At 46.0% G+C, this 15,630-nt stretch overlaps 1 protein-coding gene across 1 annotated transcript in view; it reads left to right on the forward strand.

The window, feature by feature from the left end:
* Positions 1–15,630, forward strand: part of RGS12 (regulator of G protein signaling 12) — a 331,188-nt gene that overhangs the window by 186,932 nt on the left and 128,626 nt on the right. The window contains exon 6 of the mRNA XM_030191139.1: positions 10,106–10,198. Coding sequence (XP_030046999.1) covers positions 10,106–10,198 — 93 coding nt within the window. The remainder of the gene's footprint in view (positions 1–10,105; positions 10,199–15,630) is intronic.

The following is a 15,630-nucleotide window of genomic DNA, read 5'->3' on the forward strand; positions in this document are numbered from 1 at the left end:
TTCTCAGAAACCGAAACAAGGGATTTGCCTCGATGTTAGTACTGCTAGATGTCTCAGCAGCTTTTGACACTGTGGATCATGATATCATACTAGCATGACTGATAGAAACAGGTATCAATGGAACAGTACTTGTCTGGTTCAGATCCTATCTGACAGGCTACAATCCATAATGTTTGGCAGCAACTCATCACCACCATGGACACTGACCTGCGGGGTACCACAAGGATAGATAGTGTCACCTATGCTGTTCAATATCTACCTTAAGCCACTAGCTGATCTGATTGTCAATGGACACTCAGTTCTACATCTATGCGGATGATGTGCAGCTACTCATACCCATTGAACCTGACTTACTTACAGCCTTGAATAAACTGATTACCTGTATGACATCAATTCAAAAATGGGCTAAGCACAACAAACTTTGCCTGAATCCAAGTAAAACCGAATTTCTCTGGGTCCCTAACATAAGTGGATACATACCTGACATCAAAATCCCTTTTGAGAAGTATGAACTCTCCCTCAAATCACAAGTCAGGAACCTTGGAATACAGTTAGATTCAACACTTACTCTGATTCCCCAAACCTTCAAGAGCTGCTTCTACTGTTTGTGACAGCTACACTGCCTTTCTCCTTACATCAAGAACGTAAATCTTATCCCAGTTGTGCATGCATGATAACATCAAGACTGGATTACTGCAATGCACTATACAATAATCTGGCTACAAAGGGCCTGCACCAGTTCCAGTCAATTCAGAATGTAGCAGCAAGACTCATAGAAGGTTGCTAGTGACATGACCACATCACACCATTTTTGCAAAAACTTCATTGGCTTCCAGTACAATACAGGGCTAAATTTAAAACTCTATATCTGATCTTCAAGGCCCTCAAAGGAAATGGCCTTAAGTACCTGAAGAATAGGATGATCCTCTACACACTGCCAAGGACACTAAGGTCCTCTCAAGGACTATCACTAACCACACCCTTTCCAAAAGACATTACACAATGAGGCATATTTTCAAAGCACTTAGCCTTCCAAAGTTCCATAGAAACCTATGGAACTTTGGAAGGCTAAGTGCTTTGAAAATATGCCTCAATGTGATACCCGCAAGCGAGCCTTCTCCGGAGTAGCCCCCACACTCTGGAATGTACTTCCTGAAAGGCTCCGCTTAACACAAGACTACCTCTACTTCAGAAAGCAGGTGAAACCTTGGCTCTTCAACCAGGCCTTTAATGGAAGAAGTAACTAACTTGTTAGTCTCACTCACACACACAAGGAGTGACTCGGGCCGCATATACTGCAGCAGGACATGTTTATCCACTCCTACCCTAACTGAGATAATATTTAACCATCTCTCTGACCTCATGTGCAACTTTCTTTAAATCAGTCACCTTACTTTCTAACTCTTCTTACTCTCTTACCTATCTATATGTTACATCTTTGCGTTACCCTTCACTGTCAATTAAAATGTTCTATTACGTATTTTGTTGACATTGTAAGTAGTATACTATGCCATACTTTGTATTGTTATTTGAATATTTTTACTGCTTTAATTGCCTATTGCTCATGTTGATCTATTCTTACCGTACACTGCCTTGAGTGAATTCCTTCAAAAAGGCGGTAAATAAAGCCTAATAAATAAATAAAAATTCTGATGATCTGATCCAATCGCACTTTATGCTTCAGATCTCATTAGTCTTAGATCTAAGCCATCCAACCTATTTGACAGACTTAAATACACTGTAGGTCCCACTCAGTCTTACTATCTTATCAATCTACCATTAATGTTAGTTCCTTTTCTGTGACCCTTTTGCTGTGGACTGATCACTATCCAATCAACTTTTCTTGCACCAACATTAAACCTTTCTAAACAACCAATTCAGAGTTATACATATTGAGATCTTAGTAAGTTCACATCCTAATCCCTCAAACAAAACCTTGAACTAGATTACAGCACCTTTTTTGGGCCTCCTCTTCCTGATCAGGCTTTGTGTTGGGATATTGCTCATAAGAAAGCCTATAATAAAGTGTCTGCTCCCATTTCTCACTGGTGCTCTTTGGTACAGAAAGATCCTTGGTACAACGCATAACTAAAATTCCTGCAACGTCAACTCCATCACACTGAAAGCCAGTGGAGACATCATCACACTTCTGTCTCCAGAAAATGCACGCTTGTATAAATCCTACATCTTGGAGGCTAAGAGGAAATACTACACAAGACAGATATCTAGGGCTTCCAATACCTCAGCCTTTTATGCCATTCTTAAATCTCTAACAACATGCTCTGTTTCCATTGACTCCTGAACTGCCCTTCTATCATTTTTTTTCCAGAAAAAGTGACAACTTTCCATTGCGTCCCCAGATCAATCCAGAGACTTGTGGGTTATGTCCCTCAACCAGCAGATGGAGATAGAAAGAACTCCGAGATTAGTATATGTGATCCTGTGCAGCCAGCTCAGTCTCAGTATTCTCTCTATCTAGCAGGTGGAGGGACATACCTGTGCAGCTCCAGATTAATCTGACTCCTATCCCGTTCCCTCGGGGGGTGTTGAATCTTCTTGTGGGGTTGAGGTACCATTTAGTGTGGTTGGGGATACCTGGTGGGGCCAGGTCCCTCCCCTCCTCCCCCTGCCAGTCTCACTAGCCAGTCCTTTGGGCGCATTGGCGTGCAGTCAGAGTGTGCCTGAATCAGCTCTCTCCTGCCTCTCTTCCAGTTGAAAAAAGAAAAAAAAAGCATTCACGCTTTGTGCAGGCTGCTCCTTTGGGCTGATTAGAAGAGCGCTGAACCGGGGCATATTCGGAGCGCATGGGGAGGCTGGTTTAGCTCCACTTCGGGAGTCGGGCATGTTGGCTCCATCAGAATCAGCGAAACACTGTTCGCACTGTGGTAGCAGAAGGGCAGCGTCGGGGATGTGCGAGGAGTGTGCTAAGGCTGGGTCCCAGGGCAGGAAACAGAGCTGGGAGCCGCCGGTGCGTTCGCCAGCTGAGGAAGGCTCCGACGCCGCTCTCCCGTCTTTGGCGGCAAATCAGCTGACAGGCCCGATGCACACCTCTGGCCGCGCCATCTTTGCTGCCCATGCAGTCTGCCTTGAATCCAGTGTTGGAGGAGGTGAGTGCTGTGGGTGCTCCTTCAGGAGAGGCTGTGACGGGGGGGTCAACATTTTCCCCAGAGTTTGTGCTTCTTATGCACAGGGCTTTTTTGTTGAAGTAGTCAGCTTCAGAGGCTCTGTTGCCTGGTCCTCAGAGTCCCCAGCCTGTCATGCCCCAGTCTCCCTAAGAGGCCTCGTTTGGAGCTGCCTCGCATGGAAGAGGATTTTTCTGGTCCTTCGGATCCAGAGGAGGGCCAGCTCTCGGGGGACTCCCTGCTGGCTGCCCCTGAAGGGCTGGAGGAGGGGGAGCTGCCGCCGGGTGAAGGAGATGACCCAACGGCGGTACGCGTTTTCCGCAGGGAGGAGCTCCCTGCTTTTATAGTGCAGGCATTAGAGGTGTTACACATCTTTTTGCCGGATTCGGCGCCTCCTGCGGTCACTACCCCTTCCATTATGATGGGTACCAGAGGTCTGTCTAAGGCATTTCATATCCACAAGGCCATGAGGGTGCTCATTGCGGCGCAGTGGGATACCCCAGAGTCTAGCCTGCGGGTGCCGCGGGCCATGGCACGGCTTTGTCCGCTGCGCTTGGAGGATTTGGACTCACTGCGTATGCCGGTGGTGGATTCCTTAATTATGGCAGTCACGAAAAAGACCCCCTTACCGGTGGAAGGAGGAACGGCTCTTCGAAACCATCAGGATGGAAAGTTAGAGGCGGCCCTGAAGTCAGGCTTTGAAGTAGCCTCTTTGGCCCTGTAGGCATCTTTCTGTGGTTTTTAACCGGCACGAGCTTGTCTCTCCTGTGTCCAGAAGGCTTCCTCTTTGGAGGAACATTGATTGCCTACCAGCTTTGGAGTCTGGGTTAGCCTACCTGGCAGATTTGCTGTATGATATTCTTTGGGCTTTGGCTAAGGAGATGTCTCTGACAGTGACAGCCCGCCGGTGGGTATGGCTGAGACATTGGGCAGCGGATGTTGCCTCCAAGTCTCGCTTGGCAAGGTTACCCTTTAGGGGTAAGCTCCTCTTTGGTGATGTCCTCGCTCAGATTGTGAAAGAGCTAGGGGGACTCTAAGGGTCAGTGGCTGCCGGGAGACCAAAGTAAGGCAGCATGTAGGTCTGTTCGTCCTCGTTTTCGGGAGGCTAAGCGCTTCAAGCCTGCGTGGGCTGGCACCTTCCAACGGCCTTGCTTTCAGCAGAAGCAGCAGTCCTTTCAGGATAACAGGCGAGCAGTTGCCTCGGGGCCCAGAGGACAGCAAGGAAGTAGAGGGGCACAATGATGGGGCCCTGGCACATCGCCTTCCGGTTATTGGGGGTCGTCTGTCCCTTTTTTGGGAGTAGTGGGCCAGGGGTCACTTCAGATGAATGGGTCTTGGATGTTATTTAAGATGGCTAGAAGCTCGAATTCGCTCGTCCCTTGTCAGAATTTTTCCTAGAATCCCCCTGCAAGGCTGCTGTCAAGCGAGTGGCGATTCAGGACACTCTGTCCGAGCTGGTATGTCTGGGAGCAGTTGTCCCAGTACTGCCCGCTGAGAAGGGGCAGGGTCGCTACTCCATCTACTTCATGGTCCCCAAAAAAGGCAGATCCTTCCGCCCTGTTCTCGATCTCAAGTGGGTCAACAGGTGTCTGCGGGTGCGGCATTTTTGTATCGAAACTGTATGCTCTGTTCTGACAACAGTGCAGCCAGGAGTATGCGATTCGAATCCCGTGGTCTCCGAGGGCGCACTTTGCGATGTGCTGGTGGCTGCTGCCACAGAGTCTGCTAAGGGGCATGTGCCTTGCAACACCGGAGTGGATCGTGGTAACCACAGATGCCAGTCTAATGGGTTGGGGTGCTCACTGTCTGGGCCGGACTGCCCAGGGCACCTGGTTATTGGTGGAAGTGACATTGACAATCATTCTAGAATTACGAACCATTCGCCTGGCACTGCAGGCCTTCGAGGCTTTCCTGCTGGGGCTGTCAGTCAGGGTGTTATCCGACAATGCGACAGCAGTAGCATATGTCAACAGGCAGGTGGGCACCAGGAGTGCACCGCTAGCAAAGGAGGGTCTCCCTTTGTCTGTGGGCAGAGAAGCATCTCTCGATCCTGTCAGTGGCGCACGTTGCGGCGGTGTTGAATGTCGAAGCGGACTTCCTCAGCCGGAATCAGCTGGATCCGGGGGAGTGGGAGCTCTCCCAGCGAGCGTTCGATCAGATCACGTCACTTTGGGGAGTTCCGCTGATCGATCTGATGGCATGTTCTTTGAATGCCAAAGTACCCTGCTTCTTCAGCAGGGGCAGAGAGGCCTGCTCCAAGGGCATAGATGCGCTTCTCCAACCATGGCCGGAGGATCTCCTGTATGTATTTCCACCATGGCCCATGATAGGGTGCGTAATTGGACGGATTGCTCGCCATCCGGGGCCGGTAATTCTGGTCGCACCAGACTGGCCCAGATGGCCGTAGTATGCGGACCTCATTCAGCTGCTTGCCGACAGTCCTCTGTGTGACTGAACACAGAGATCTTCTGGTGCAGGGTCCAATAGTCATGGAGAATCCTGCCCCCTTTGGGCTTCCGGCGTGGCTATTGAACCGTCGCGCCTCTGGCGCAAGGGTTATCCCGAAAATATAATTGCCACGATGTTACAGGCGTGGAAATGATCTACATCATCGGCTTACGCTAGAGTGTGGCACACCTTTGTGTCTTGCTGTTCATTGGCGGGCACCTCAGCAGAGTTGGCGCCGCTGTCATCTATTCTGGCATTTTTGCAGGAAGGTCTGGACAAGGCACTTTCCTTGAGCACCCTTAAAGTGCAAGTGGCGGCTCTAGCCTGTTTTAGGGGTCGCTTGGGTGGTCGCTCAGTAGCGGCTCATCTGGACGTGGTTCGTTTTTTGCGGGGTGTCAATCATATTAGACCTCTGAGAGTGCCGGTGCTTCCAGAATGGAATCTGAACCTGGTTCTCCAAGCAATGCAGCAACCTCCTTTCGAGCCCCTGGGACAGGTTTCCCTGAAGGACCTTACAATGAAGGTGGTGTTTTTGGTGGCTATGGCCTCGGCAAGACAGGTGTCGGAGCTCCAGGCGTTGTCATGCAGGGATCCCTTCCTCTGTTTTTCGGAGGCCGGGGTGTGCATTTGGACTCCTTCCTTCTTGCCTAAAGTAGTGTCTCGCTTTTATCTGGGTCAGGCCTTGATGTTGCCAGCTTTTCAGCGGGAAGAATACCCTAGTGAGTTCTGGTCCTTGCGTTGTTTAGATGTACGACACATTCTTCTACACTATTTGGAGGCCACAAACTCCTCCCGTCGTTCGGATCATCTGTGCTGTTTACGGGGCACAATAAAGGGGCGATAGCTTCTAAGGTCACGGTGGCCTGGTGGCTCCGGGAAGCGATTAGTTTGGCATGGGGAAGATTCCTCCTCTTCGGGTGAAAGCACATTCTACTAGGGCTCAAGCTACATTCTTCGCAGAGGCTCATCTGGTGCCGTTGGAAGACATTTGCAGAGCGGCTACCTGGGCATCGGTAAGACATTTGCAGAGCGGCTACCTGGGCATCGGTACATACATTCTTGAAGCATTACCGGTTGGATGTGGCAGCGTGTCAGGACGCAGCCTTCGGGGTATTGGTGTTGACCTCGGGGGGTACGTGGGGCCCACCCTACTTGAGGACTGCTTTGGTATATCACACAAGTCTCTGGATTGATCTGGGGACGCAATGGAAGGTAAAATTAGTTCTTACCTGATAATTTTCTTTCCATTAGTCCCTACAGATCCATCCAGAGGCCCTCCCTGGAATTGTTATTTTCTGATTTTGTAGTTCGGGTTCTGGACGTTCTGTTTTGCTTCTATTCAGGTTCTTCTGTTGAGTCTATGGGACAGTTTAAAAAAGAAAAACAAAAAATAAAAAGTAGTAGTTTTCTGCAAAATAGCAGTACAAGTGGTTTCCCTCTGATGATAATGTTCTCCCGGGAGAGGCAGGAGAGTGGGTCGTGTTGAATGAAGGGATTCCTTTTACTGCTTTGGTATCAATCATACTGAGATTGAGCTGGCTACACGGGACCACATATACCAATCTCGGAGTTCTCTCTATCTTCATCTGCTGGTTGAGGGACATAACTCACAAGTCTCTGGATTGATCTGTAGGGACTAATGGAAAGAAAATTATCAGGTTAGAACTAATTTTACCTTACAAGACTCCTTAAACAGTACTACTAAGTTGGGCAGTTTACTGCCAGACCTAGCCACTTGTAACTCCCTCAGTAGCTCCTTAACCAGTTTAACTATCCCCCTCCCTTCCTCATCTTTCTGTGCCCCTACATTCTCATGATCGCAGCTAGTCTCTCACAGGGCTATGTCCCTGAACGTTGAAAAACAGCTGCTATTCATCCAAAGATCAATCAGAACCCTCTACTTGTGCTAACTAGCGCCCAATTGCCAATCTTCCATTCATGGGTTAGGATCCTTGAAAACATTGTCCTCTCTCAGCTTAATAACTTAAGACAAATACCCTCCACCCAAACCAGACTGGTTTCAGACACCATCACAGTGCAGAAACAGCATTACTAGGTATCACCACAGCTATTCAGTATTATCTTGATGAAGCTAAATCAGTGCTCCCTCTTTCTTTAGATCTTTCAACCACATTTGATTGTGAAGGTCACTTCATCTTACTACAATGGCTACATAGCATAACACCTCAGTTCTTATAATTTGCAAATTGCCTATTCAGCTCTTTGCGGATGACAGTTAAGAAGACTGGGACAATCCAGGAATTACAATTAAAAACAATAATTTTTTCTTTTTTAAGATCAAAGGCACATGAGATAAACTTCATGATTTGAATAGCAGATGTTCACGAAATAAAGACAGTCTTCACCACTTTCCTGAATGTTTGGTAATTATTTGTCTAGTAGAAAGAGGGAGGGAGTTCCAAACCATAGTGGCCTGATAAAAAGAAGATGTGATAAATTAAAAGGATTTCATCTTATTGACAGTCAGAAAATTCAATTTCATCTGGTTCCGAAGATGATGATAATTCTTCTCTGACGAAAGTTGTATAAGAGCTATCTACATGACATTGGGATTACAGGATCAGCATATGATTGATTTCAGTTCAATCTGACAGGCAGAAAATACACAGAGGCATATTTTCAAAGCACTTTGGGAGGCTAAGTTCCATAGGTTTCTATGGAACTTTGGGAGGCTAAGTGCTTTGAAAATGAGCTTGACAGTGAGCTACCACAAAATATATTTTCATACCCATGCTCACTTGACCGTGGCATCCCTCAGGGATCCATTTTAGCTCCCACACTTTAACATCTTTATGGTGCAACTATTAACCCCATACAATCCATAGGTTTTATAGCGTACATGTATGTAGCTATCATTGAGATCCTTTTTCCTGTTGATCCTTCCGACATGCAGCGCATCCATAATATCAATGACAGACTATCACAACTTGTGTGCTGGCTAACTGACAATGGACTAAAGCTAACAATGGACTAAAGCTAAACCCTGATAAATTCAAAGCTCTATTATTTTCTGATATAACACTCATCTCTAATCCTTCTTTGTGGCAGCCAGGTTCAGCTAGTTCTTCCTTTACGGGTACTGGAAGTAATACTGGACAGCAAACTTAGGGCCCTGTTTACTAAACTGCATTATAGGCGCGTTAGCATTTTTAACGTGCATTGAAGATGTACGCGCGTTACCATTGTATGCTCCTATAATATCCTTATAGGCGCCTACATGGTTAGTGTGCACACTAATTGTAGGCCCCTCTCTCAGAATAATTTATAAAAATCCTTTTACTAGTATTTAAGATTCAAAGCACAGGTCTTCCACTTTTTCTATCTTTTTTACTGATACCAATGCACCTTATGCTTTCAGATCATCACAACACCACTTGGTAATCCCCTCTTTCAGACAGATTCAATATGATACCACTCATCACTCTCTCTCTCTTCTCTGTCACAGGCCCTACCCTCTGGAATGGATTGACTCTCTCTCTCTGTGCACACAGACCTCTTGAGACAAATTCAGATCTGATTTGAAATTTAACGATGCTTCTGCTTAAAACTCTCAATCTTCACCCTTTTCATACAGGGTGTTCCATGAGATTATTCCCAGCATGAGTCTGCAGGCTATATCACTTACTCCCTCTTCCCCTTCCCATATTACCCTCCTCCTTACTTTTCCTATCATAAATTGTAGTTCTTCCCTTAATTTTTCCCTCACCACCAAGTCTTTCATCTACACACTGTACCTACACTTATATGATCATATTAGCATTGTAAACCACGCAGAAAATTTTCTTGATGGGCAGTGTAGCAAACATTTAATAAACCTGGAAACACGCAGATTCCAGAGTTACTGCAGGATATGTGAGCGCATCATGTGGTCCTCATTTATTTTGCTGCTTTATGTGGTCCTCATTTATTTTGCTGCTTTAGATGCAAGTTAACATCTAACACAGCATCTGTTTGTGGTATATCAAATAAACTGAAATCTGAAAGAGCTGTTCCTTCCTGGTTCCACTTGTATCTAATTAATTCTGCTGTTGGTGGAGAATACCTACTTCAGTTAAGCAACTTTTTCTTTCTTTCCCAGTGTTTACATTTTCTGCTGCTCATGTTAATTCAGAGTTCAGTAGTTACAAATCTATAGCACTGTTCAGAGAGTTTCTGGAGGGAGACATTAACTATTTCTGTTTTGTCCTGTGAAATCAGCATACCAGGTACCAAACTGCATAGAGACAGAAGGAAGGGGATCAGAAAGCCAGAAGTGGCCTAATGTTTTTTTTTCCTACATTTTTCATCACTGAGCAGCTCTGAATCTGGACCAGTTGAAAGTCAGGCAGTGTGGAAAATGTATTCTGCTTAGAAATATGTCTTGTTGAACTGAAAAGTAAATATTAGACATTGAAAACTTGGCAGATTGAAAGCTATAAACTATATTGTTCTATAAAAATCTAAGCAAATTTATAATTTATCACAAACATTTCTTTCTTGCAGTTGTAATTCTTACTTTTTTTCCCCATTTTTAGGAATTTTTGAAGAAGGAGTTCAGTGAAGAGAATATTTTGTTTTGGCAAGCCTGTGAATATTTTAGCCGAGTCCCTGCACATGACAAAAAAGAAGTAAGATGAGATTACATATGTATGGAAGAGACTCCCATAAGGAACTATTATTGTTAAAATATAACACAAGGAATAAGAATGCAGCATGTTTAAGAGAATAATTATAATCACCAGCCTTTAACTTTTGAAAATTGTCCTATAAAGAATTGAGCTACTGTCTTGAATGGCTGGGGATGATGCTGGCAGCTTTCCCTGCTCAGGGCTTTCCATGGAAATTATGACATTTGCAGCAGCTCCCAAAAGTTGTTCGCTGCTTGATACTTGTATATAGGGAGACTTAACAACAGCATAATAACAACTATAAAACATGACTTTTCTAGCAACTGGTGTGCTGCGAAAATATGAATGCTCGCACAGGCAAAGTCTTGCTCTAACTCCCCCCCTCCTCCTGTACTTTGTTGTCCCACCAGTAGGGGGAGTCAGGAGTGCTTTTTACTACTTTTACTGCCGCCTCCTCTGTCAGCCACCACGTGAAGTCTGAACTGCACAGTGAACTACAGTTCCAACTTCAGGATGAAGCTCACAGAAATAGAGGTAGCAGAAAGTGAGAAACTGCATGCCCTATTGGCAACAGGTGGCCATCTAGAGGGTTGAAAAGAAGATTGTATTAATTCCAGATGGGTGAGAGGACAGGAAAGATGGTGCTGCTGCCAGGGGAAGGGGGATGGAAGGGAAAGTATTGACAGCAGGGCTTGTGATGAAGTGGAAGGAAATGATGATGCCAGGTGTTACAGTGAGGTAGGAGAAGGAAGATGATGCTAGGTGGGGTTGGAGAGAAGTGGGATGGTGATGGCATTTCATAACTGATGCAAGCTCCTAGGCAGCTGCCTACACTGTGAGCTCTGTGCGCAACTAACTCACAGACTCTACAGCCTGCCAGCTAGACAGCCTCTACTAGAAGCTCTCAGCTACAGCCTGTCCTTCCTGCCCACTCTGGGTCTGAGGCAGCCCTCTGTTAGCTGTTTACTGCTTGCAGTCTATACTGTCTCTCTGTGGCTGTTACAGTTTTTTAAGTTTCCCAGAGATATGTGCAGATCACTCAGACAGCCGCACTGAGCCTGCCATGAGTGGGAAAGCGCGGGGTACAAATGTAACAAAAAAAATATAGTTAAATAACTTTACTTTTATTTGCATATTGTAGATCGATGTATCTCACAGGATTAAGGTTAGCACAGTTGTCAGGAATCATGAATACAGCATACAAGTCAGAAGCCAGGAACCAGTAGCATATAGGAACAGCAAACTCAAAGAATCCTTCCTGTCTGTCTTTAGAGCTCTGCCTAGCTGTTGAGCTTCCTTTGCATGAAAAAAGACCCACAGTCCCAACAAAAGAGATGTCAGTTGAATAAATAAAAAGGCAGAGAGTCAAGGGAAAAAGGAGCTCCAAAGGAGACAAAGGCACTCAAGGATATACCTCAGCTCTGACCACCCCAGGCTGGCTATCAGCCAATAGGGAAATCCCTGACCATGTAGGGGAAAACTGTTTTCTGGCTGAGACCTCTTTCTTTATCAGATGGAAAGGAATGTGAAGAATCTGGCTTTTACTCAGACTTAGCTCAGAATGCAATTCAGGTTTTAACAAAAAGTATGCAGTTTGCTAAAATTAGCTAAAATAATATAATACTCAGGAATACAATGCTGTGCCAAGGCAACTGCCTGCAGGGCCGCCGAGAGACTGGACCAGGGCCGGGACAAGGCCACCCCCGGGCCCCCCCCCCCCCCCCCGAGGTCGCCGTCGCTCCCCCTCCGCCCGCCGTCGCTCCCCCTCCGCCCGCCACCGGGCTGGGCCCCTGCATTGAAATCACAGCACCTCTCACCTCCATGTGAAAGCGCTGCAGGCAGCAGCAGATCGCCTCCCTCCTTCGGGCCGCCTTCCCTCCCTGTGTCCCGCCCTCATCTGACATAACTTCCGTGAGGGCGGGACACAAAGAGGGAAGGAAGCCCGAAGGGAGGCGATCTGCTGCTGCCTGCAGCGCTTTCACACGGAGGTGAGAGGCGCTGTGATTTCAATGCAGGGGGCCCGGCCTGGTGGCAGACAGTCGATGACGGACAGGGCCGGCTTTAGCAACTGCAGGGAGCTGTGCAGACCAGTTCGCTGGGGCCCACCCACCCCTCCCCGCTCCAGTATACCCAAAATGACAGAAACCAAATTAGTATACAGATTCTGCATGCAGCACAATACCAGAAAAACAGAACATTGCTATACATTGCAAAATAAGACAGCAGATGTAAATTCTCAAATTGGATATATTCCAAACACTAAAATGAAAATAAAATGATTTTTTTCTACCTTTTGATGTCTTGTGGCTGTTTTTCAGATCATGTTGGTCCCAGTCTCTGATTCTGCTGCTCTCTATCTGCTCCCTTAACTCCATTTCCAGGGTTTCCTTTCCATTTATTTCTTTACTTTCCTCCTTTCTTCATTTCTTGCCCTACATCCATAGGTAAAAGCTGGGTCCTCTGCGGACTTGACTGGAGGGTGGTATAGAGTGGACCCAGCTTTTGCCTATTTTCTCCAGCCATGTGCAGTTTTTCTCCTCTTTTCCCTTTCCCTCATCTCCATCAGGATGCATCTCCTTCCTCTCTCTTCCCTCTCCTCCATCCATATCCAGCATTTCAACTCTCCCCTCCCCTCCATCCGTATCCAGAATTTCTCCTTTCCCCTCCATCCATGTGCATCTCCTTCCTGTCTTCCCTCTCTTCCATCCATGTCCAGTATTTCTCCTACCTTCCCCTCCCATCGATGTCCAGTGATTCTCCTTTGCCCCCCTGTCCTCCCCTCATTCACATCCAGTGATTGTCCTCTGCCCTCTCCCCTATCCCCCCCATCCATGTGCCGCTCCTTCCTGTCTTCCCTCACTTCCATCCATGTCCAGCATTTCTCCTACCCTCTCCTCCATCCATCCATAGCAACTCTCCTCACTCCCCTGCCCTCCCTACCCATCCCCAGTGATTCTCCTTTGCTCCCTGTCTTCTCTCTCTTCCCCCAGGCCCCAACTTACCCCCCTTTTTCACCCCCCCCCCGAGTTTCAGTTCCCAGCCTCAGCTTTACCCTCAGTTTTCCACCACAGCCCTCCCTTCCTTCCAGCTGCCCTTCGTTTAAAAAGTTGCAGCAGCGGCGAAAAAGCAGGCTCGCCTCTTCTTTAAGCCCTTCCCCTTCTCTCTCAGCGTGCACTGTGCTGCCTTCGCGGAAACCGGAAATTGCATCAGTGCATGCTGAAAGAAGGGGAAGGGCTTAAAGAAGAGGCGAGCCTGCTTTTTTGCCGCCACCGCTGCAACTTTTTAAATGCAGGGCGGCTGGAAAAAATGAAGCTGAGTGTCGCAACGATGTGGTAGGGAGGGAGCACCAGGAAGCGCCGTGGGGCCCCAGGAGGCGTGAGGTCCTGATGACGGAGGACGGGTGGGACTCCGGCGCGCCGGGGAATTTTGTCCCCCCATCAATAACAAAGTGAACTCAATACCCAGATAACTCTTATATGAGGAAGGGCTATAGAGAGTAGGGCTGTTCTGCGTAGACAAAATATGGCTGGTGGGGGAGGAGGGAGATAAGGTAGAGCTCTCGAAAATCCTAAGTAGAGTGGAACAAATCTATTCAAATTGATTTGTTTAGTCTTTCAGAAAGTTCAAAGACTAGGGGTCATGCCATGAAGTTACATAATGATACCTACAAAACAAGCAGCAGAAAATAATTTTTCACTCAGTACATGGTTAAGCTGTACAGCTCATTGCCAGAGGATGTGGTAAAAGGAGTTAGCATAGTTGTGTTTATAAAAGGTTTGGTCAAATTCCTAGAGGAAACATCCTATACCATTGTTTAAGGTAGACCTGGGAAAAGCCATTGCTTATCCCTAGAGGTAAGTAGCATGGAATCTTGCTTCCTTTTGAGGCTCTGACAGGTATTTGTGGCCTGGATTGGCTACTGCTATAAGCAGGATATTCAACTAGGTGGACATTTGTTCTGACCCAGTATTTCAGTTCTTAGGTACCTGTGTACAATTGTGATGCAGCATTAAACATTTGGGAACCACTGCATTTATGAACTGTTCCTTCTAAATGAGAAGATTTTAGTTTCATGATACACTGACAGTTGTTTTGTTTTCTTTTTAAACCTATAAAAAAACAATAGAAATGTGGTTGCTAAAGATATAAGATAGTGTAGGGGCCATCATATGTGGTTTACAGAAAAACAGCTTTTTAAAGAATGTGCTTTGTTCTCACGGATTGAAAGTAGTACTGGTTGACAAGATTGTTGTGTATAATTCTGTCCCTTTCCTGATTCAAGAATGTATTTGTTGATAGAATCACAGTATAAAAATAAGACCTTGTGGATTGCACATGCTGCCAAAAAGCAAAAACCTTTTAATTAAATTTCTAAAAGCAAAGGCATATTTTTGCCTCTCTGAGGGTGGAACAGGAGATGGAAGTCTTTCATGACTTAAGTTAGTTTTTATTTATTTATTTTTTTGATCTACTGTTGAACTGAAAGGAAGAGTTCCCAAAAAAGAATGGCTTTGCCATAAGACAGTAATCTTAATTGATTTTTAAGTCAGGAGTGGAGGAGTAGCCTAATGGTTAGTGCAGCAGGCTTTGATCGATTCTCACTGCAGCTCCTTGTGACCTTGGGCAAGTCACTTAACCCTCCATTGCCCAGGTACAAAAAACAAAACTTAAGGGGGTCTTTTACTAAAGGTTAGCTTGAGTTATTTGCAGCAGGGCCAATAGGAATAAAATGGGCCCTGGTGCAGATAACTTGAGCTAATCTGTGTAAAAGACCCCCTTAGATTGTGAGCCGGGACAGAGAAAGTACCTGCATATAAAGTGTACAGCACTGCGTATGTCTAGTAGCGCTATAGAAATGATTAATAGTAGTAGTTCAAAAGGTCAGAAGGAAAGCCAACCTATGTGGGGCCACGACATAGGGGGCATACTACCTAGCTGTATAGGAAACATTATCTAGAAACAGTTTAAGATGTTGTGGATCAAAAAGTGGAGTGGAGCAGTAGCCTAGTCGTTAGTGCAGTGGGCTGGGGAGCTGGGTTCAATTCCCACTGCAGCTACTTGTGCTGTGCAAATCACTTAACCTTCCATTGCCCCAGATTATGAGCCTACTAGAGACAAAGAAAGTGCCTTCATATAATACATGTAAATTACTTTGATTGTACCACAGAAAAGCAGTATATTAAATCCCAGTACCCATAACTAACATTTTGAAATTTCACCATTTTACAGAAAAACAGAGAAAAAAAATTCCCCATTTTGTATCATGTGAGGGCGAAGGTCTAAAAAAGGCTTTTGCCTGCACTGCATTTCTTTATCCAGATCAGGAAAACACAGTTTTTGACCCATGAACAAAATTGTTCTATACGTGAAAAGCATACCAGGAGTGTTGCTCAGGTTTTTATCACCTCTTGAAATGTTTCCAGTAACTCATA

This window comes from Microcaecilia unicolor, chromosome 2 (assembly GCF_901765095.1).
Source record: "Microcaecilia unicolor chromosome 2, aMicUni1.1, whole genome shotgun sequence".
NCBI classification, from domain to species: domain Eukaryota; kingdom Metazoa; phylum Chordata; class Amphibia; order Gymnophiona; family Siphonopidae; genus Microcaecilia; species Microcaecilia unicolor.